The sequence below is a fragment of the Geotrypetes seraphini genome, chromosome 11 (assembly GCF_902459505.1).
Source record: "Geotrypetes seraphini chromosome 11, aGeoSer1.1, whole genome shotgun sequence".
NCBI classification, from domain to species: Eukaryota; Metazoa; Chordata; class Amphibia; order Gymnophiona; family Dermophiidae; genus Geotrypetes; species Geotrypetes seraphini.
This window is the reverse complement of record NC_047094.1, coordinates 50,117,020-50,141,151: the sequence shown is the minus strand read 5'-3', so window position 1 is coordinate 50,141,151 and position 24,132 is coordinate 50,117,020. Positions and strand designations below refer to the sequence as shown.

Below are 24,132 nucleotides of genomic sequence, written 5' to 3'. Positions count from 1 at the left end.
GCTGAAAAAATCGGTAATCCTTTTTTCTGGCTCTCCTCTTATAAGCCCAATCGCAGCCCTTACCAAGGAGAGCAATATTCCATCCAGTATATTTTTTTTACTTTAGTATTCTTGAAGTATAGTCTTTATCAGTTTTCAGTGCCTTTCAATTACCTCGATATTACTTTTCTTCTGGTTAAAAAAACTGTTAATCCTTTATTCTGTCACCTTTCTCACAGCCCAAGCGCTGAAGAGAAAGAAAAAACCAACAATCTCTTATATCGGAATCTTTTTCAATTTCAATTTCAGCAGCAGGAGATTGATATTTATATTGGCAGCAAGGAAATAGTTTAAAAAAAAAAAAAAAAAAAAAACCGTTGCCAAGTAGGTTTTACAGCAGACCTCGCTTCATCACCGGCAGAGGAGAGCTATTTCAAAGTAGCTTATCTCTATAGTATGACAGGCACCAACCTCCTCATATATTATTTATAAAGAAGAAATTTTTATCTTTGTCGTTAGGTAGCTCACCAGCAGTTTCAAATTCCGTTAATCTCCTGCTTTTTACGCCTCACTTCTCAGATATAAAAACGGCACTTTTACTTTTGATTTTTCATCTTTCAAACGTCTCTCCGTCTCAGCTAAGGAGGTAGATTTTAATTTATCACACCATCAAGATCATAGGAAATCATTTTTTTGTAGTAATTTCTGAAAAATAAGCTTGTTTGTACGGAGCTTCTCCTTCACCCAACCGTCAGCATTCGCGTCCAAGCCATGCCCCCCCCACTTTCAATAATCTTCTTTCTGTTTGTCCCTGGAGGATTCAGTACAGCCCGCCCTCTCTGTGTAAGCTCTGTTCTGAATCGCCTGCTTTCTGCCACGGTTATTCTTCTTATAGGCTTCAGGATTTTTCAGCCAGTAGACTGATCCTGTGGGGAGTTCGCTCTTCTGTGAGTATGCATATTACCGATGACTGTTTCATGTGGGTGCTTGTTGCACACAGCAGGATAGTTCTAAATTGTTCCTCAATGTTTTTCTGTGTTGCCTTTTGCCTGTTTATTACTTGTTTTCATGTTGAGCAGACCATTACATTACATTAGTGACTTTTATTCCGCCATTACCTTGCGGTACTAGGCAGATTACATAAGAGCTAATCTGGACATTTCCAGGAGCATTACAAGATAGATATTTAATCGGAAAGTTATAGGATCTGGAGAAGATAGAAATGATAATTTGTCTTTGCTTAAGCCCTACCTCAGACGTCAGCGCTGACGTGGAAGACTTCCGGTCGGCTGTGTGCTGTGGCAGGGCAGGTAGGGAAAAGAAGACGAGCCTCGCGGCTCGAGTGCATCGGAACCCCGCAGGATCCCCGCAACCCTAGGGGCATCCCCGTGGGATCCCCGTTCCCCCCATTCCTGTGCAGCTCTCTAATCCAAAGCACTTGTATAACAAAGCAAATTTCCCCATAGGAAATCATGGGAACTCAGACGATTCGTTCCATAACCCCAAAACTTTAATACAAAATACTATACGTACTCATATTGCAAGACCTCGCTCATTTAGAACAGTCACTACACTCCTGCAGCGTCAGAGAGAGAAGAACCATCACCTCAATTGTGATGATGTGACACGTGTATACTGTATGTACTCGTATTTCATGACCTTGCTTGTTTATCAAGTTAAAATTTAATAAAATGTTTTGCTTGTCTTGCAAAACACTAGCAAACCAAGTTACTTGTAATACAAGGTTTTACTGTATTTATTTTCAACAAACAGGCAAAAATCTATCTAAAGTCACTTACCCCCTCTTTTACTAAGGTGCGGTAGCCGTTTTAGCGTGCGCTAAAAATTAGCATGTGCTAAATGTTAAGGCATGCTAACGCGTCCATTATATCCCATGGGCGTGTTAGCACGCCTTAACATTTAGCGCGCACTAAAATGGCTACCGCACCTTAGTAAAAGGACCTGTTAATATCATCAACCTCTGAATTAGTATTTAAAACATTTTCTAATAATGGTTTGTCTTGAAGAAAAATTTCCAATTGAGTTGGGTCTAACAATACAAACTTATTATTGGCATATGAAATCAAACCTTTGCAAGGGAATTTAAGAAAAAAGATAGCTCTCACTGCCAAAGCTTTAGGCCAGGGGTGTCCAACCTGCGGCCTGAGGGCCGAATGCGGCCCAGTGAAGTATTTTGTGCGGCCCCGGTAGAGGGCGATGCAGTGTTTTCCTCTGCTGCCCCCGGGTGTTTACCGTCTTGCCGGCTCCCTCCTCTGTCTTGCTGCAGCGTTTGCACGTTTGTGCAGCCCCAGAAACATTTTTTTTGACCAATGTGGCCCAGGGAAGCCAAAAGGTTGGACACCCCTGCTTTAGGCTTAAGCAATAGGAACTGTTTTCTCCTAAATTGCGTTTGTTTGGCAACATCTGGAAACGCTTTTAGTAACTGTCCACAAAACAAGGACTGTTTCTTTGAAAAACAGTTTCAAAATAACTTGGTTTTCAATTTCAGATTTGAATGTAACTAATAATGTTGCTCATTTAGCTATATAATCCTTAGAGGATTCCAAAAATTGGGAAACATTCAGACTATCGGGAGATACTAATTGATCTACGTCTCCTTCTTCAGCTACCATCTTGGAGCTCCTAGGGACATAATAAACATTATCAGGTGTAAAGGAATCTACTGACTGTTGTAATCTTGTTTCTAAAGAACTCAGCTAGTTGGGTGGCTGAAGGGGGGGGGGGATCATTGGTGGCCAATTAAGGTTTGGTTTCTGTGAGTTTTTTTAGTAATTGGAATAGTCTTTTAGTGTCTTGAACTTCTATGCCTGTCTGGTTGGTGTAGTATGTCTTTCTTTTTTCCTTTAGTTTTTTCTTGTATTGCTTGTTAGTTTTCTCCATGCTGTTTTTGTGTGTTTTTGGTTACTTTTTTTCCATTCTCTTTCAAGTCATCTGTATTGCTTTTTGAGTTGGAGTAGTTTGCTGTCGAACCATTTGTTTGATCGCCTGCTGATTCTGGTTTTTGTTTGTACTGGTGCTAGATCATATAGCACAGTATTTCTCAGCCTTTTCAAGCCAAGTACCCCCTAAGCCTAACAAATACCAACCGAGTACCCCCACCCAAACTCTGCCCCAGACCCACCCAAATGCCGCCCCGACCTGCCCAATCGCTGCCTGGCTGGCCCGGAACTTCCTCTCCGACGTCATAATTGACGTTGGGGGGAAGGCTTGTGGGCCTGCCTCTTGTGCGGTCCCTGCATGTGCCTGGCCCGTCTCTATTGCTGCATCAGTGGCAGGGGAATGGAGCGTGTCAGGGTCGGCGGGGAAGGGAGGGAGGAGGGAAATGGAGCGTGGCAGCTTCAGGGGCGGGGAGGGAGAAATTTGCAGCGGTGGTGGCTTAAGTAAAGGAGGCAGGCAGGGAGAGATCTTGGGTGGCGGCTAGCCCGCAGCCCCCCAACAGGCGGCCCACGTACCCCCTGGGGTATGCATGCTGCAGGTTGAGAAACACTGATCTATGATAGGGGTTCTTCAAAAGTATGTAGATATTAAAAACTACGTGAGTGAAAGTGTCTTCTGGCGCCACTGAAGCGTTTTTCCACTTCTCAGCGGCAATGCCAGAGGACACTGTCACTCACGCTCGGTACATAAATTTTAATATACACACATTTTTGAAGAAACCACACTTGGACCCCTGAGGAAGACACTTAGGTCGAAATACAGGTCTGTGTTGAGTTCCCTGTCAAGGTGTGGCTGTTTTATTGACTCTCTTATTCAAATAAAAGTCTACATCAGCAACATGAGTTTCCACAGTCGTTTGCATTGGATTTTCGTTTCATCTGTGGATTACACAGGTCAACTTCTTGTTTCATTTCTTTAGTCACAGCAGATGAATCCAGAGTCCTGCTCTTTCTACTTTTTTCTGTTTTGCCTTTGTACCATAGGGATTGGCCAGGCAGGTGGCCTTATGATTTGCACAACTGTAAGGAGGGAGTTCTTTGCTGTTGGGCCTGTTCATTGATCCTGCTACTTTAAGAGAAATACTGAAGTTCCAGTGAGCAAACTATCACATATATGATGGAGCTCAGCTTTGTGTTTTCTATCTCTGCCTGCTGGTAAGTGGACTTAACCCACTCGTCTCTGGATTCATCTGCTGTGACTAAAGGAACAAAAACTATCAGGTAAAAACATAATTTTTCCTTCTCTTGTTCCTCAGGCACTGGTGATGCTGCAGCTTTGGTGTGACACAAATGTTTTATTCTTAGACAGTTGGCAGGAGTTTGTGCAGCATATCTGTGCAATGACTAAGGCAATAGCACAGCGCCCTTACAAGTGAGTCCACACAATTTGCTTTACAAATATAAAGAACCTGAACAGAAGCTTGCAAACTTGTATATCTACTGTCATAATTGCTGTTACAGGCTGGTCCCTCTAGGTCAGAAGGAACCAGCAGTATCTTTCCTTTTACTTGTTTTCTTTACATGATTCTTCACCATGGGCTGCTAATTACAGTAGAATCCCAATCAACCAGCACTCTTGCCGGCAAAAACAATCACCCCTCCAAAAAAAGACTCCAAAGCGGTAGCGGCAGTGGTCCTGAGCTGTGAACCCCCCTCCCTCCAGTCACAAAGCAAACCCCAAAGTAGTGGTAACGGTCCTGAGCAGCGAACTCCCCTCCCTCCAGTCCTGAAACAACGGCCCTGAGCCCCATGAACCCCTTTCCGTCTGTTCCTCCCTACTTACCAGAAGCAGCAGTAGCAACTGGTCAGCAGAGGCAGTGCTGAAAGATTTCCTCTGACGCGTCACGTGCAGCCTGCTTATGGGGCTGGCCACATGCAGGCTGCTTACAGCGCTGCCTCTGCTGACAGGTTGCTGCTGTTGCTTAGATAAGTGAGGGGAGGTCTAGAAGGCCAGACCCGCATGAAGGGAGGGAGGACTGGGGGGGGAGTCCAGCAGGGGCAGGGGAAATGGATGGATTCTGGACCCATAAGTGGTGGTGGGGAGAGAAAGTGACCCAGAAAGAAGGGCAGAACAGATGCTAGACCTACAAGTGGGGGTAGGGGATGATAGCATGAGGTGGGAAGGGAGACAAAATTATTTTTACAGTAACTCAAGAAACCAGAAACTAGTTATCTGTAATACACCAATCCCCATGGGTGCTGGATAACTGAGAGTCTGCTGGATAACTGAGAGTCTGCTGTAGCAATGTACAGCCTGTCCAGCCCCCTTACACAACTTAATCCAAAATACAATTACAAGGAGAAAATTAAGTTTCCTAATTACAGCTATTCTGGTTTTCCATGATCCAGACTATAGCCAGTGGGCTCTGTATGTCTTATTCATTTGCCCTTTTTTTTTTCTTTCAGGAAGCACTCTGAAAATCAGAAATTCTCCTTTTGCACTACTGATGGTAGCTGGTCCAGAGGTGTACAGGTGAAGAAAGATGGCACAGGGCTGCAGCAGGTGTGGAAAGGGCAAATACAGCAATTTAACAGAGTCAGCCCTGCAATGGCAGCTGCTGTATCCTCTGCCTACCCTTCACCACAACTCCTCCTACAGGTCAGACTCCTATTATTTCATTTACTACCAAGGTCTCTTTAGCTGCATTAAATTGCAAGGAGAATGGGGAATAACACTAAGGAAAAATTACTGTGACTGAGTAGAGTAAATAAGGGGAGGGTTATGAGCCACAAAGCTGATAGGGTCTCCTACTGCTACTCAGAGGATGGCAGACTGTTATTATGGATCCCCAACAAATCTCAGATGGAAAACTGGGTACTTTGGAGCATTTCTGCAGGTACTGAGCTTTTACACCTAAATTTAGCCACACTGATTCTCTGTATATGAGCTCTGCTTGAAAGAGATCATTGCATGCAAAAAAACTTGAACCAGTGTTAAATGAATGCTTCAGCGTAATTACTGGCTTTTTAATGCAAACAAGGACAGCATCTAGCTCTTGGCACATATCACACAGCAGTGAAGATCAGGACAATGGTGAGGCATGCACACCAGACCACAGATCCTAGACATCTAAACTTTCTATCAGCATCTCTCTTATCTATATACTACTAGCTGACTTGGGCTACGTAAGAATTTTATCACTACTATTCTCTAAGTTTCTCTCTTTTTAAAAAAAAAAAATTTATTTATTTATAGATTTTTCAAATTACATACCAAGTATTCACTTGTACAGAAAGTAAGTTAGTGAGGATATGACTTATAACAAGTATAAATCTCATTTATACCTTTACATAATTTAATGATAAAGAAAAATCTTTTCAACTAACTCAACTCAAGTCCTCAAGCTCTAAGTTTATTTTTAGAGAACATTTGGCTCTAGTTATTGAAAGCACAACTAAATGCAACAGGGTCAAAAGAACCATAGGCAGTTCCTAAAACACAGTTATACCAGTGTCAGCTGCTGCAAAATGAACCTCTAGAAGTGAGGCCTGTGCTCATAGAAAAAAACGCACACCGATCTGTTGGCTTTTCCACAAGTTTAGGGTATAGATCTAATGCCTGGTTTTAATATTAATGACCTTATTTGAATGCCAGAATTGGAGAATGTAGGACTGCATGGAAAATCACATGCTGAGCCTGTTTAGAGCATTGGGTTAGCAAATATGATCGGTCGCTGATCGTTAGATGATTGGAAGTTTTAGTGCATCTAGCCCTCAGTGACTGGTTTCCAGGGAACTGCATAGTCCACTTGAAGCTCAGTGATTCTCAGTCTCCATCTGCTGGTAGGAGTGTGTAATACCCATCTGTGTCAGTCTAGAGCAGACATGGGCAAACTATGGCCTGTGGGTCATATCCGGCCCACCAACCATCCAAACTCTGCCGACCACGAGCCCTGCATACCTCCCTCCAGAGCAGCATCAGGCTGGCAGCACTCTAAACAGGCTGCTTTGCGGCCTTCTCTCATCGGAGAATTCCCTCTGCTGCATCACTGATGATGTCATCAGTAACGCGGCACATGGAAGGCCCCGAAGCAGCCTGTTTAGAGTGCTGCCAGCCTGATGCTGCTCTGGAGGGAGGTATGTAGGGCTCGTGGTCAGCAGGGTTTGGATGGGAGGGAAGGATGGTCAGCGGGGGTTCGGCTGCATGGTGGGGGGGTGCTCAAGGGTTCTGCTGCACAAGGGATGGGAGGAAAGGATGGAAGCTGGGCAAGGGTTCTGCACAAGGGATGGGAGCGGGAGGGAAGGATGGAAACTGGCAAGGGTTCTGCTACATGAGAGAGGGAAGGTTACAAGCTGGATCACCAGGCTATAAGGGGGATTTAAAAAGGTATGACGGGGCGGGTGTGTGTGTGTTTTAAGGTACTGGGGGGGGGGATTTTAAATGGCACAGGGGATTTAAAAAGGTTCGGCCCATTTGTCAAATTTATGAACCCATTCTGGCCCATGAATTAAAAAGTTTGCCCACCCCTGGTCTACAGGGACTAAAGGAAAGCAAATTAGCATGTAAGAACAATTTCTCCATGCTCCTTCTTGCTTACTTTCATAGTACTAGACCATGTATGGCAGAGCGTAGAGCCTTTCTGCTGTGTATAACACTGTCTTTTTTTTCTGTCTCTTCAGGCTTATGAGAAATGCAGTATAGAACAGGAGCGCCTGAACTTACTCTCAGACCTACAGATCAGAGCAGTCAGCAGCATAAAGAGCTATGGTCCAGCAGTCACCGAGAGAAAGCAGCCAGAGGATGAGGAACAGCAACTAGTCGTAAAGCACCACAAAGAGCGACGTATTGGCCCAGATCTTTCCCGACGTGTGTATCTCTTTATGTTGTCCCAAAATCCGGATCTTGTTTTAGACCTGAGTTCCTAACATCGTATTTTGTAAAAGCGAGAAAAAGCATATATTAGGAAACCTAAATTAAGGCTTAATTTATTAAGGGCAATGATTGTCTCCTCTTGTAGAGCTATAACAAGGGTTCTCAATCCAGCCCTTGGGTCCCACCTAGCCAGTCAGATTTTCAAGATATCACAATAAATATGCATATGAGAGATTTGCATGTACCGGTACTATCTATATTCTTGTACAATCCCACTCCATTCCTGAACACTTGGGTAGTCAATCCCATCTTGTGAGATTTCTTGTAGGAAGCCTCATTAGCAAAGCTTTTTTGCTCCTTCTCTCTTACCTCTAGACTGCCCTCAAACTTCTTGTTGTCTTCCTACAAGCGAGACAATAGAAGCTAATCTTTTCTGATCGTGGTTTTTTAATGTATTTTTCCTGGAACGCCTACTGAGAATTACTGATTTGCAGCCTTTCTAAGAGTACCATCCGATTATGTTATGCATTTTGCCTTGGGGGACCCTGGTTGTAGTGCCCCCCTCCCCCCCCTGTGTTAGTGAAGGCTGTGTCTCCTTATAGCACAGTTTCTTTCAGGTTTAAATTGTTTAACATTTTTCAATTGTTTATGATTGCTAAGATTTTTCTTGTTATGAGCAGATTAGGCTAATATGTCGAGGAGTTTCCCTGTACGTGTCCTTTATGTCCTCTACAGTTGTGACTGTCTGCTTTTGCACAAATTGGTGACCAGAGGGCAGTCCTGAGGTAAGAGGGGAGAGTCCTCTATGTAAATGAGGTTTCCTATAAAGAGTCATGTGACATGGGATGCATAACCCACTTGTCCAGAAATGGAGCATGGATTTACAAGAAAGAAGATTAGCAAAGTTAAGAACCTGATCTTTCAATTTAGGTGTGTACTGCCAAACTCTGCCCCTCTACACACCATTGTGCCATTGGATCTACTTTTATGGGATGCATGAGTTTTATGAGAATTCACAGGAGTAAGGAAGCTGCTCAGCACCGAGCAGCAGTGCCTAATCATGTTCCTGCTCGTGCTGCTCAGCGGCCAAAGAAACTCGATCTATGGCAGCCGGTTAGCAGCAGGGCAGGTGCTCAGAAAGCTTCTCCTGCCCGCTGCTCTTCCACCTGGGATCGGTAGAGATATGAGGATAGGGTAGGGAGGGGGGCAGAGGCTGGCTGCAAACCTGCAAAATTCCAGGAGGGGGCGTTGGCTCGAATTTAAACCAGGATCCCCATTTTTGCCCTAAGATCCCGGTTTATATACGATAATTCAAAACTAGCTGGGATTTTCCCCCTGTCTCCTTCTCACCCCACTCGTTGCAAAAAACAAAACAACAAATGGTCTTCAAGCAGGGCCTTACACCCCTGTGCTCCTTTTGGACCCTTATAATCGCAGGCTCTAAATCCAGCCAGTGGCCTCATGCTTGAGCTATCATTCCTGAAAGACTGTGAATGCTGTCTCTGTAGCATCCCCAGGGTGTGGAAGACCTGATCCAGGAACCCAGTTTACAGTGCATGATACCACATAGTACTGCAACCAGCTCTAGTAATTATTTTAATTGACACCAAGCAGTTCAGCCTGGTCAAATGAGCATGAAGTTCAGCCATAGCCATCATTCTAAAGCTGCTCATGACCCATAAAAGTACTTTACCCCACACTGATCTCTTAATTTTTTAATTTTATTTTTACAAAGAATATTTTAAAATTAGGTATACAGCACATTGTGACAATATTAAATGGTAAGTTCATTGGAATGTACAAAAATATAGGTTAAAACAAGGTAAGACCTTGTACTTGGACTAATTGAATACATTACTTGCTTTTGGGAGATGACGCTGCTGATGGCATCTTTTGCTCATTCTGCATTAACCTGAATAAGTAAAGGTTAATGAAAAGTAAAGGTTAATGATGAGTCAGGTTATTTTCTAACTCGTTTGATGCTTTGTTAAATGGGTAATCAAATCCATGCAAAGATTATAGTCAAGAAGAAATATATTAAGTTAGTCTAATACAAAAAGATCATTTTTTGCTAATCTTTATTTCTGAACAGTAGAAGTGCCTAGAATAAATAAATAAAATCAAATTTCCTATCACCCGATAAATAATAAATCCCAACTGTATTTCTAAAACCATTGGCTAGGTACTTTGTTAGAAGTTCTACAGCTACAAGCTCCTCCCCTCCCTCTTTGGCAATGAAAGCCATACAGAGGTCCGTGTCACTCATCTGCAGGTACAAGAGACTCCTGCAAAACCCAGGCTGCCCATCACCAACTGTCACACTTTGGCCGCTATATATAGTTCAGGCTCTTCCATGTTACAAGAAAGCAAGCATCTTCCTTTTTTCATGATCAAAGGAAAACTAGGTGATAGGTCAAAATGTGAGCCTAGTGAAGAGCTTTTGAAAAAGCTCAAATAAATCCTTCATCGTGCTATCTTATAACGTCTGAGGAGCTGTACAACATGTCCTCTTGTTTCAGGATTGATTCAGACTGTACCAGCTAGCTCAATGTCAAATCAATGAAAAAATAAAAGTTAAAAATCGTTTCATTGTCTGTATTCTTTTGATTAAAAATATTTTGTTATTGACTATATAAACACAAAAAGCAAGGATAGCCACAAAGCAAAAACATTTAAAAGTTTTCAGCAAGAATGGTAATTAACATAATACCCTTCAGCACAGTAAGCAGCCAAGGCTGAATGGACTACATATGAATTAATAAAAATGCATTTGCTACTATACAAGGTGTCCATTTCTCATTCAGGTGGTTAGTGCTCTGCTTCTAACCTTAAGGAATGATATAGTCAAGGAGAGGTACAGAAAGCCAGAGCATCCTTAGCATGGAATCTTCTCTGGGTTACATCTGTTATTAGGGAATATGCTTGTATTTATTTCTTCCATTCCATAAAACTCCCTGATATCATCCTGGGCCAAGGGCAGAATGTACCACTTTCCCAACTCATTACAAGATCTTCATTGAGGCAGTTGGCATTTGCCCAATAAGCTGTCATGGGTAGGATTAGGGGTAGGGTAAAGAAAACAAAAATCACAATCGTTTTTTTTTTCTTTTTAAGCTTTGGCAAGGTATATTTATGTCCGCCTACAGCGCTTCCTTTGGCACCTTTCTGCATCTGAGCTACAAGAGCTGTCTGAGTCACTCCCAGAGGAGGTGGTGACAGGGATTGGCATTGAAGTGGAGGACTTGGTTAGCAAAGGCTTCACTGGGCTACAGTTCATATTCAGGACCCAGCCCAGCTTGTTACTGAGAACTTGTTTCAGTCCTGGTGGTAGGGGCAACACTTCCAGTGTGTCCATATAGTTGGGAAGCAGTTGACGGAGGCGAACACAGCAGAGGTATTGAAGAGAAGTATGGCTGGAGCAGGAACGGATCACCTTCATGCTGCTTTTGGCTGCTGTGGAGCACACCATGGGGAAGAACTTTTTGTTATGTAGTTTAGTTGCTGCTACTCCTGTAGAGAAAGCAAAAAACAGCCTTTTAAAATATTCTTTATTCATTTTTAAAATATATTCAATAAGTGAAATATAGAATATATTAATCATTTTACACGTTAAACATCACTTAAATTTTTCAAGATTCGTACATATTAATTTCCTACCCCACCCAACCCAATTTTTCCATTAAGTAATTATAGAATTTTCCCATAATTTTAGTCCTATATTATACATATTTTAAACAGGAAAAATATATATATCTATCTATTCAGACTTACTCATCAAACCACAAAATTTATCATCCTTCTCCCCTATTTCCATCCATAAGAATAATCAATTAAAGCCCTTGCATACCTCCCTCCCCCACCCCCTCCCTGGATGTGCATATTATCTAATAACTAACCATAACTATAGAGATTCTACAAAGGACGTCAATGGGCCCCAAATTAATTTAAAATTTTCATTGTTCCCTAACATAACCGTTCATTTTCTCATATTTATAAATTAGACATAAACTTGCCCACCAGAATGTAAAGTTCAGACAATCCCAGTTTTTTCCAGTTTCGTGTAATCAATTGTATAGCTGTACTTGTCATAATTAAAGAGACGTCTTTTATGTTTATCTAGGAGATCTTTGATTTGCAAAATAGTACCACAAATTACTATTTCATAAGTTAAAGGAATCTCAGAATTTAAAATATTATTAATATGTCCCCAAATTGATTTTCAAAAGATTAGAATTTTAGGGCAATGGAACAGTAGATGGTCTAATGTTCCTATATCTAGGTGACAGTGCCAGTATCTATTAGATCTAGAATTATCTAACTTATTCAATCTAACAGCCTTAATCACACTAGTATTGCTTTGGAGACTGCCACAAGTAAGGGGTAGAACACTCTTGAAAATATGAACACTGTCGCACATGAGTGATGTTTTTGGATGGGTGATGCAGCTGGGTTTGTTTTTTTTTGTCTGAGTCTGGCTATTCTGACTGAACACACTTCAGGACTAGAGTATAACATGTGGAGTGGCATTTTCAATATGACATCTAAAAGTTATGTTATGTTAATCAGATTTTCTATTCCGTCTTTTCCTATTCAGTTTAAGGTTGGATTACATTACAAGAGGAAGTTACAATGGACAGATTGATACAGACATTCAATAGGGTTGCTAGTACAGGTAGATCAGTGTAACTATTAATACAGTTAGGTCATAGTTTCAAATATATAGTTACAAGTAGGTCATTGTTCTTTTATCCCAGGAATTGCATTAGACAGTTTAGAATCAGGCTTTTACAATTATCTTTTCAGTTACTTCAGGGCTGGCTCCCTGTCTTTTAGAAGTTTTCTGAACCTAAGATTGTGGTCACAAGATCATAGTGTAAATGGTAGTTCTTGTACAATCTCACTTTATTCCAGGACCAGTGGGTTATTTCCCTCTACCCATCAGGACTTTGTAGGAAGCCTAAAACTTCAGAGGCTTAAACTCCTCCCCCTCTTACCTCATCACTGACCCTGTGAACATCAGTCTTTCTTCCTACAAGCCAGACTGTAGAAGCTTTCCTTTTCTGCTCGCGTTTTATTTTGTGTAATTCCAGATTTGGTTTTAAAGTTATTTTTTTATTCTTGCCAGCTTCATTTTTGAAAGAAAACCACATAGATGACCTCCCTAGGGCATGATGTCAGATTTATGCCTCATTTGCGGTGGATGGCTGTCGGATGCGCAGCCGAGTTGCACATGCACTGTGGCCCACAAGGGGTGTGAGGCTTGCCCGGATTCAGTGCCTTCAACCTCCAAGGAGGGTCTTCTACCACCTTCTGTCCTGACTTCCATAAAAATGGTGTTGGGGGTCTCGGGGAGTGCACAAGCAACGTTTCAGCGAAATGCAAGCGTGTCACAGGAGATAAACCCCATAAATCCTCCAAACAGTCCAAACCTAGTGCGCAGGAGTCTGCTCCCGCCATAGATGGGTTTTCTCCGGATTTTGTTAATATGCTTTATCGGGCATACTTGATTATAAAGTCTCTGCCTGATTCCTTCCACTGGACTCCATGTTGGTCACAGGGACCCCTGCACAGTGGACCAGGGTCTTCTCTCCTGCCTCCCCTCGGGTGTGCCATCAGGTAAGCCGGTTATGCTTTCCATGCCTCTGCTTTCGCAGGGAAGCACTGCTGCAGATGTGGAAGATCTCCAGGATTCAGATAGATGCAGAGCCCATGATTTGGGGAAGGATCTCACTATGTACAGATTTTTCAAGCACGCACATCTTGTGGATTTAATCTCTGAATCTCTCTAGGAATTAAAGTTGCAGTCTAAGCAGCCTGTCACTGCAGAATGTTCCCTCATGAGTGACCAGAGGCCACAATCTGCCTCTTTTCCTGATCATTCTTAAAATATATTTGGGAGGGTCTCTTGAAATGTGCTTGTGCCATGGCAGGGCTTTATCCCATGGCGGATGCCTTTAATAAGCACTTTGCTTCCCTAAAAGTGGATTCTTCAGTGGCACATGTCACCAAGCGCACTTCTCTCCCCAGTGACGGGGGTGTAGTCCTAAAGGATGTTCAAGACCAACGGGTGGATTTTATCCTCAAGCGTCTGTTTGATTTGGCGGCTAAGTTGTCGTCTGTCTCTCATTTCGTGGCATGCCATTCTAAGCTGTGCCATGATCCTGACACTGTGGTGCTTCGTGACTTGGATTTTATAATCTCAGGAGTGGATTATATGGGGCTAATGCTTTGTATGACATCTTGAAAGTCTTGCTAAGCCTATTCTGTTTTGGCTCGCAGGATGCTCTGGTCTGGTGATTCATCTTCTAAAGCAACCCTGAGCCGGTTGCTCTTTAAGGGACAGCTGTTTGGCCAAGATCTAGATGACCTGATGGCCAGTGTGCAGGATCGCAAGCCCTACTCACTGCCTGTAAATAGATCCCGTCCTTCCAGAGGTTTGGGGAGTCCTAATTTTCTTCCCTTCAAGTGCTCTCATCCATACTCGAGCCCTTCCAAGGGCCAGAGATCCTCTTCGTCTGCCAGACTGCACTTTGGCAGTTCTTGTGAGTCCGGCGGCTCCTGCCAAGAAGCAGTTCTGACACCAGGATGGTGTCTTCCCCCCCCCCCACCCCACCATGCATAGGAGGGTGGTTGTTGGCTTTTCTGGCGGAATAGCAAGCCATTACCTCCAACCGCTGGGTCTTGGTGGTTCTCAGGGATGACTACAAACTAGAGTTTCTCTGTCCTCTGACCAAGTATTTTCTAGATTTCCTGGCAGGCCGCCCTGAGAAGGCGGTTCGGGTGCAGGCTACAGTCTGCAAATTACTTGATATTGCAGCCATAGAACCTGTTCCAGGAGACTCAGGCTTTGGGAAATACTTGATATACTTCATCGTTCCAAAGAAAAGCTCTGATGATTGGAGACCAATTCTGGACCTCAAGGCTGTCAATGCGGTGCTGAAAATGCCTCGCTTCTGCATAGAGATGGTGCACTCAGTGGCACGGGGGAAGTTTCCAGCCTCCCTGGATCTGACGGAGACATATCTCCACATTCCCATTTTCCCAGATCACCGGAAGTATCTGAGGATCCACATCTTGGGATAACAATGCCCTTTGGGTTGGCAATGGCACCCAGGACCTTCACCAAAATGAAGGTGGTGGTGGCGGCCCATCTTCACACCCTGGGTGTCCTGGTTCATCCGTATCTGGATGACTAGTTGACCAGAGCTCCCTTGCAGTCTGAGGGGCGTGACTTTGGCTGTGATTGCCATGTTACTACACAGTGGAAGGAAATCCACAGTGGCTGCCTATGTGAAGATTTGGAGATGTTATCAGGCCAGGAACAGGTGGACCTGTTTTTTTTGTCGGTCCCTTGGGTCCTGGAGTTCCTGCAGGATGGCCTGAAGAAAGGCCTAACAGAAGCTTCTCTCTGGGTGCAGATTGCCAGTCTTTCATGTATGGTCTCTCCTTCTCTGAGAGGCTCACTGGCAGCTCATCCAGACATGGCTTGTTTTCTGCAGGGTGCTCTGTGGCTTTGCCCTCCATCACGCCTGTCCAACTTGGAATCTTAACCTAATTCTCCATTTGCTGGCTTGTCTGCTGGATGAGCCTCTGGAGCAGGCATCCCTTCTGGATCTCACAAGTAATACAGTCTTCATGGTGGCTATTACTTTAGGTCTGTAAGGTTTCAGAAATAATGCTGAGAGTACAGAGATTTGGGACAGCCAGCACACTTTGAGGTCTTCACCCTGATCCAGGGCTGTCACTGCCTCTTGACAACCGTTCTCATGCAAAGAAGTGGACTCTACCAGTGAAACTTCATCCTAGGACAAAAGTGGCATGGAATTGGACTTTCCATCCTCTCAGTCTATAACAGACTGAACCTCCTGGTCCAGGGCCGAATTCATCTGGTTGGGGGTGCAGGAGTTCCCCTATGCCACCACCACTGGTGTACTGCAAATAGACGCTGAGGACATCAGCAGATGAAATAGGCATTCCACATAAGGCTCACAAAATACTTAAGCCTTATACTGGGTGTCTCAAAAATCCTGGCAGGGACTCCCCACCCCATCCCACCCACTGTCGGTCGGTCCTCCTTGGCTCAATGGCACCCACATAACTGCGCTTGGCCAAACTAAAACTACATTCAGAGGGGCCTAGAAAGGGTCTCTTCCCCATGGAATGCACCTCCTGTGGATCTCCAGCCCTGGAGGACTTGGAGGAGGCTGAGCCCAAGTCTCCCAACCTCCCCTGCGTATTCTGTCACATGCAGGACATGGGTGCTCCCTGGCCAGCCAGCCAGTGCAATCCTGACATGATATAGGGGTAAGAAGGACCGGGGAGTCCATCCCTGTCAATTTTAAATAAAATTGAGTGATTTTGAGGCAGATGGAGGCTTAAAAAATTGTTTAAAATCCAGTAAAATCATGCCAAAAATGGCCCATGGGGACTTCCCTGGAAGTATAAAAAATGCAGGGAAAGGGTTAAAAAAAAAAAAAAAAAAAAATAGGTGGGGGAACCTAGGCTCTGGCTACAGAAACTTCAAAAATGAGTTTTGTAGAATTCCCTCACCCCCAACCACCACCATACATACACAAACAATTTTCCCCAAAGGCTAATAGCCTTTCATCTAGAACAAATGGAGAACTCTGACTCACAAATTTGATGGACGAATCTGGTCTTCTGGCTGTCAATTGGACCAAGGTCAGATTGAGCTTCAACTCCTAGAAAACTCTGCCGTGAAAGGGGGAGGACCACGCATCAAGCCTACTGTTTGTTCTGGCTAAGCTGGAAAGGAGCCAAACTGCCTACGCTCAAGCTCCTGAGTAAATCAGGGATATGAGCAGCTATGCAGGAGATGGCCCCTGAGCTCAAAAAATATAAAAGCGGGCTGGCTAGCGAGGTGTTCCCAAGGGCTAATCCTACTAGTAGCAGATCGCTGCTGCTGGTTCTGCATCTTCTCCCAGGCAGAGGTTCCAACAAGTAGGAATCTCTAGGTACTGAGCTTCCAAATGAACATTGATTAAAAAAAAATTACCTGAAAATAATAAAACTGCAGCACAGGTCAAAAACACTTCTGACCAACTTGCTTGCAAAAACAAACTGAGGGCGCAGAAGCAGCTCCCTGGAAGGGGGGCAGAGTTGAAAACATGACTGAGAGTTTTCTGCAGGTAATTTGTGAGTTGGGATACAGAACCACTAGACACATTGCACTAGAATTAAGTGTTAGAAGGCTTACTCAAGGACACAAGGATCTACTGGGTGGATTTAAACCTGGGTGCTCTGGTTCCTAGCCCGCTGCTGTAGCCATTGGGCTACTCTCCCCCGCCCACTATAAAGGCTAACTTACAGCAAAATTATGACTGCTCTTTCATACTTCCTGTTAACTCAATTTCTCACTCAAAGCTTGAGAGAATTATATCAGCTTATCTTTAAAATACTGAATTCGATATAGGCAGTGCTCTGAAACTATCATGCTTTTCCCCTTAAATTTGTGAGAGGCTCTAAAGCCATAATTTTATTTCCAATGGCACCCCCCCCCCACACACACACACTCTCTGTTTACCTATGCATTTCCTGTTTTTGAAGAAGGTCAGCATGCCATGCCAAGTATCCAAATGAACCCCAATGATGGAGCCCTGTCCAAACCGGGAGGAGAAGTTTGTCTTGTCTCCTTTGTGATGAAGCAGTCCTTAAAAAGTAAAAAGGAGGAAATATCAATTTACTAATGGCATTCATTAAAAGTATACTGTATAATATTGTAATCACAGCTATAGTCTCTTGTTAATAATATTGCTTTCTTAAATTTATTTTAAATATTATTGTAAAGTGCTCAGACCAAGTAACCCAAAATATAGTGAAGTCACTACAATGAGGTTAACAAGGGGACCATCATCGCCTTCACCAGTCCCCTGCCCTCCCTACGTGACCACGAACTAATACAGATCAACTAGATGTACTTATCTCAATAGGGGGGTAGTTGGTTTCGTTAATTCTCATTGGTGACTGTATCCCAATAAAATCTATGTGCTCCGTTAAAATCCTAGAACTGTTCGTTCATTCTTCCAATCCCGTCCCCCCGACTCGAGTTTCACCTCTTCATCAGGGAGGGACACTGGTGAAGGCTCACTGAGATCAGGCTCACTCAAAGCAAACGGGCCAACCAGGCATTACAAGGGGCTGCTGAGAAGTTCTCTGCCCAACCAAGAGAATGATGTGGAGCCATGAAACTTACAAGTGTCAAGAAAAGTGTCGAATAACTTGTAAATTGCAAGGCTCCACATCATTCTCTTTGTCGGGCAGAGATCTCCTCTGTGGCCCCCCCATACAATTTAATTCAATCCCTAAAAGATCACCTAGGTTGAAAGCTGCTCCATGTACTGTACTCACTATCCTTTCTGAAAATAAATATTTCTCTAGATTACTCTCTCCCTGTGCCGTCCTTGTTCTAGAGCCTTATTGCCACTGAAAAAGGCATTCGATCCATAAGTGATTGAGCAGTGAATTCCAAAGAGAGGGTGCATAGACAGCCAAGTTGTTGGATCTCAACGTGTTAATTAGTTTTAATGATGGGACAACAAGAAGATTCTGTGATGTAGAACAAAGAGATTTAGTAAGATAATAGAGAATTAGGAGTCTATCAATAAACTCTGGTTGATTGTTTCAGCGAGTTGAAAAAGTTAATAGTAAAATTTTATAGCTAATTCTATGTTCAACGGGTAGCCAATGTGTATTGAGTAGAAGAGGAGAAACATGGTCATATTTCTTTGTGCCATAAATGATCTTGATAGCAGTATTCTGCACTATTTGAAGGCGTCTTATTTCCTTTTTTGTAATGCCCTTATAAAGGGCATTACAATAATCTATACAAGAAATTACCAAAGAGTGGATTAGTGTATTCAGAGATGCTGGATCTAGTAGCTTAGAAAGGGAACGTATCATTCTAAGGCATTGGAAGCATTTCTGGACCACCGTACTAATATGATTGTGATAGGAAAATTTACAGTCAAGAGTGACTCCTAGCAGCTTCAAAGTGGGTACGACTTTAATTGGGAGGGATTCAAATTTTAAGGGGGCCTGAAGAGTTATTCCCTCTTTAAAGGTAAAAATCATTAATTTTGATTTATTGATGTTGAGGGACAACCGATTTGAATCTAACCATAATTTGATTTTTTTCTAGTTTGTGGTTGATGGAAGCAACAACCTCTATGTTATTAAGATCGTTAGGGTGAATTAATTGCACATCGTCGGCATAAGCAAATGTGGTAAAGCCGATGGATTGACCCACGGTCAAAAGAGGGGACATAAAGATGTTAAAAAGTAATGGTGACAGGATAGAACCATGTGTTTGAATAGCAGATTAACTTGTAGCCTTTGAAGTCTAGACTTGAGAACCTATGGTTTAAAACAACTGTATGCTCATTTCCAAGTCACTCATTTTTACAGAGTCTTGGTTCCAGAGCACTGATCCTAATCACTGCTTTCATGATATGCAAGCCTATGAGGAGAAAAGCCAGGAGACTCCATCAGCAGGAAGGTTTAAACATACCTTTGCCTTATCCTGCCCATCCCTTTTTCCTAAGCATAAAAGTACACATATTTTGAAACCTTTGGCATACCTTTAGCCACTAAATGGAGAACAATTTTCAGACAAGAAAATGTATTAAACAGGTGCTTTAATTACCTGGGCAAATTCCTTTGAAAATTGTCCTTATGTTGCTTCCATTCATTCTATATCCTAGTTCAGCTGGATGGCGATTCTGCCTCTAGAATGTTTCACTAATGATCTAAACTAATCTGATATTTATATGCTGCCTTTATGGTACAACAGAATATCACTCAACATGGCTTAAACCAGTGTTCTTCAACCGCTGGCCTGCAGACTGGTGCAGGTCCGCAGAAATTTCTTGCCGGTCCACAGGGCTAGCATGTGCATCGGGCCTGAGACAGTGTTCTTCAGCTGCCGGTCCATGGTGCGATCAATGCAGCATTATCTTCGGGCCGGCTCCCTCTTTCTCAATGCCATAGTGCACAAAGCCACGGTCAGCGGCTCCTACGTGCATCCTGCACCTGAACCAGAAGCCTTATGACGTTGCAACATCAGAGCGAAGGCTTCCAGATGAGGCGCGGGACATGCAAGGAGCTGCTGCCCACGGCTTTATGCACTGCATTAGTGAGTAAGAGGGCGCCGGCCCGAAGATAACACCAGGGACAGCATAAAACGGCAAGACAGGAGCAGGCCAGAAGTTAAGGCACAGCATGAAGGGAGGGGGACAACAAAGGTAGAGGGAATGATTTTATTTTTGAATTTACTGATTGAATTGTGTCAATTTTGAGAATTTACATCTGCTGTCTATATTTTGCACTGTTCAAGAAGAAAAGCATTTGTTTCTTTTTCTCTGGGTTGTACTGCATATAGAGTCTTGCATCTTAGGGTTTGTTTGTATGTATTAGTACTTTTAGTTTTTGGTCCTATATTTGCATGGGGTTATTGTGTTCTGGTAGGAATTAATTTTGAGAAGCATACAATGTGCTTTGTGTAGTTTAATTTTGTGGTTAACCATTTTGTTAATAAGATTATACTGTATGTGTGTATATATGACAAATGAATGGAAAAAATGGTGTTACAATTAGCACTATTATGGGGCGGGGTCTGGGGCGGAGATTGGGTGGAGATGGGCGGGGTCCGGCCCACAACTTAGTCCAGTGTTCTTCAACTGCTGGTCTGCGGACCGATGCCGGTCCACAAAATAATTCTTTTATTTCTGCCGGTCCATAGGGGTCAAAAGGTTGAAGAACACTGGCTTAAACAATATGAAAATATACAATAGTGGTTATCACCTCTCTACTGAAGTTTTAGACTTTATCTTATCAATAAAGGAGTTGGAAAGCAACTTTCCTTCCCCCATTTTATTCACAACTACCGTGTTTCCCCGAATATAAGTGTCTTATATTAATTTTGGGTCCAAAAAACGCACTAGGGCTTACTTTCGGGGATGTCTTATTTTTTTTTCATGTACAACAATGATCTCTCCCTTCCTCTCTTCCACTCCAATTATTCTTCTTTCCTTTCTTCCCCCATGTGCTGCATCATTCCTCCCCTCTCACCCATCCTTTTGTGCATCTTTATATCCATCCCTCCTTCCCATCCCCCTGTGCAGCAGAACCCCAACAACCCTCCCACCGTGAGACTGACTTACCTCCACTTCAAGGCCTCCAAAAGCAGCAGGGGTGGGGGTTGCTAAATTGACAAATCTAATTTTTTTCAGCAAATAAGCACTAGTGTCAAGGATGGAGTCAGGGAGTGTTGGGGACAATCGGGGGGGGGGGGGAGGGGAGGGCTTATATTAGGAGCAACTTTAAAAATCATTCTAGATCTTATTTTCGGGATAGGTCTTATTTTCAGGGAAACAGGGTAGCAGCTCCTTTCCTCTGCTATGTTCATGTCTAAACATTCTTTCCTCAGCCATATAGAAGGGTTTCCTCCTCATGGCCTTACCAGTGCAAAAGGCTTACACTCCTGAGTCTTATACATGCACAAGATGACTTATGTGCACTAGAAATTGTCCTCCCTTCATCAACATCCTCTTAAAAGTATCCTTCCATATCCTCATCTGTACATGACAAACTCCCCTACCATGGTCTTACCTGTTTGGTAAAGACTCCCCTCAGTATCTTCCATGTGGCCGAACTACCTCCCATATCTCGTGAACTTTCCCTGTTGCCTTACCTGTGTAGGAGAGTCCCCAGCTATCTTCATCCCTCCCTAGCAGGCTGCAGAACGTGTGCCGATATTTGTCCAGGTCTACATCAGATGTCCCGATTCCCACCATCTGGTCAGCAACCCATTATGTATGGAAGACAAAAAAAAAGGTTATGTACTTAACCTTGTAAGCTTTTCCAGTAGATAGACGAGACATTCTGGACAGTACGGTATTATTCCCATGCTTGTGAGCCATACAAAAGGAATCCATTTTAGGTTTACAACTCCTCCTCCTCCAGAGGGCTCTGTTTCCCCTTCAGTTTGTACCAAAGCAGGCAATAGCCCTATATAGGAACACATAAGAAGGAGGGTTATAGGCAGACTCCCCTAACTACAAATCTATTATGCTCTGACAGTATAAACAAACGTGTTAAACATTTTAATTGAACAATCAAAACATCGAAATAACCATAATAATCAGAAACATTTATGGAGCTGAAACATTCCCCCAAAGTTCTATAGCAATATATCATTCTTCATGCCCTTAAAGTCTGACTGACATCAAAATCTCAATTTTGACTTGGAACTTCCTGATTGAGACAGTAGGCAGGCAGAGTAAATAGTGACAGGGCAAGGTTCCAGAATGACATATCTAACTACTAGAAAATAACTTAATCTCCTTTTCTAGTACAATAGGTATGCCATTCTGGTAGTAGGGATGTACAAAAGCAATCTTAGAAATCTAGGGTGGGACCTCTGCGCCTGCTCGTAACACTGAGGACCCAAAGATGGTGTCCTCCAATGCTGCTATATCCACTCTGTAGAACTTGGAGAACGTATGCAGAGTGGACCAGGTCACTGCCCTACAAATCTCCCTTGGTGAAATCGCATAAGCTTCTGCCCATGAAGAAGCCACGCTTCTTGTGGAATGTGCTTTCAAGGAGACTGGCGATTGCTTGCCACAGGCAATATATGCTGATGAGATGGCCAGCTGCTCCCAACTTGGAATGATAGTCTTACATGCTGGTCCACCACATCTAGCCTGACTGGCAAGCACAAAGAGATGGTCTGACAGTCAGAACTCATTGGTGACCTCTAGATTAAGTAGGAGGACTCTCCTCACATCCAGCTTTCTCAGAATCCTGTTCTTTTTCTTTGATCCTGTGGTCTGGAACACTGGCAATCTTACTTCTTGATATGAAACGCAGGTGGGACTGTGCGCAAGGAAACTCCCGCCTCCCTGATCTTGAGGAAGGGCTCCCTGCACGATGGGGTCTGCTGCTCTGAGACTCATCTCACTTACATAATGGCCACAAGGAAAATGGTCTTGTCAGTAGAATCCAACACGGATGTTTCCTGAATAAGCTCATATGGAGCCTGACTGAGGCCATGCAAGACCACATTAAGTTCCATGATAGAAACGGTTGTCTTACTAATGGTCTGAGCCTTCATTCCCCTATTAGGAGTCTGGCTATGTCTGGATGAGAAGCCAGGGGAACTTTGCATCCATGGGCTCTGAAACATGAGAGGCCCGCTACTTGGATCCTGAATGATACTACTGCGAGGCCTTTTTTGATACCTGTTTGGAGGAAAGCTAGCACCACTACGATTGGAGCACTAAACGGCTCCACATTCTCTTTCGTGCACCAGTGTTGAAATGTCTCCCATGCCTTAGCAGAAGCAGAGACCATTGTAGGTTTCTTGGCCCTGAAGAATAGCAATGATTACCTCTGAGTTTCCTTTGTGCTCTAACGCCACGATCCAGATCTTCTATGACCACTGGGCTCTGAGACAGAAGATTAGGATGTACCTGCAGTCTGAGAAGCTTGTCCCTCTGAAGAGGCACTAAGTCTACTTACCATGGACTGTATGGCCAATCCGGTGCTACAAGGACCACTCTCCATGGGTGGCTTACTATTCTATGAAGTATCCGCCCTATCATGGGCCATGGAGGAAACATGTACAAGAGCTTGCTCTTTGGCCACGGCTGGACTAGGGCATCCAGGCCTTCTCTTCAGGGCCTGGATCTTCGACTGAAGAACTGGTCTGCCACCTTGTTCCTTGTTGTAGATATTAGAAAGTTGGCCAACCCTATTGAAGAACAATGGACTGCAATGCTGCTGCAGATAATGGTCCATTACCTCAACAGGAAGACCTTAGACCCAAGAGAATCAGCCTGGACATTGCCCACTACCACTACATGTGCAGTGGCGATCTGTAGCTCTGCCCACTGGAACAATAAGTGAGCTTCCAGGCTCAACTATGCTTCCTTGGCAATTGTCATATACCACTGCTGTAGCATTGTCCAAGAAGACTTGGACTACCTGTCTTCCAGACTCTTCTCTAGTTTCTATAACACCAATTGAATAGCCCGAAGTTCCAGTCTATGCATCCATTTTGAGAATCACCCAGAATTATTCTGAGGTTCATTTCCTGTAATAACTGTGGATGAAGTCATCAAATCATACTGCAGCAGGATTCCAAAGTTCAAGGGAGAGTCATTTGAAGGGAGCCGTTTGAGAGGACCACTGAGACAGTAGTGCGTTCTGGAGCCTTCGCCCAAGGGACCACATCTATAGTGGCTGCCATGAAGCCTATTACTTGCCGGTAGTGCCACGCGGATGGAGGTGGCTTGGTCATCATATTAGTTATCTGAATGCAAAGTTTCTGTCTGCATGCCTCTGGATAGACCTGCCTTTTGT

At 43.6% G+C, this 24,132-nt stretch overlaps 2 protein-coding genes across 6 annotated transcripts in view; one reads left to right on the top strand and one right to left on the bottom strand.

The window, feature by feature from the left end:
• EME2 (essential meiotic structure-specific endonuclease subunit 2) overlaps positions 1 to 10,180 on the top strand; it is a 35,110-nt gene extending 24,930 nt beyond the window's left edge. The window contains exons 6-8 of the mRNA XM_033963612.1: positions 4,193 to 4,308; positions 5,343 to 5,535; positions 7,557 to 10,180. Coding sequence (XP_033819503.1) covers positions 4,193 to 4,308; positions 5,343 to 5,535; positions 7,557 to 7,802 — 555 coding nt within the window. The 3' untranslated portion in view covers positions 7,803 to 10,180. The remainder of the gene's footprint in view (positions 1 to 4,192; positions 4,309 to 5,342; positions 5,536 to 7,556) is intronic.
• SPSB3 (splA/ryanodine receptor domain and SOCS box containing 3) overlaps positions 9,827 to 24,132 on the bottom strand; it is a 42,818-nt gene continuing 28,512 nt past the window's right edge. For all 5 annotated transcript variants that reach the window (XM_033963617.1, XM_033963616.1, XM_033963615.1 and 2 more), the window contains 3 exons: positions 21,458 to 21,560; positions 17,294 to 17,419; positions 9,827 to 11,259 (listed from right to left, as the gene is read on the bottom strand). In XM_033963617.1, the coding sequence (XP_033819508.1) occupies positions 10,880 to 11,259; positions 17,294 to 17,419; positions 21,458 to 21,560 (609 nt within the window). In that variant the 3' untranslated portion in view covers positions 9,827 to 10,879. The remainder of the gene's footprint in view (positions 11,260 to 17,293; positions 17,420 to 21,457; positions 21,561 to 24,132) is intronic.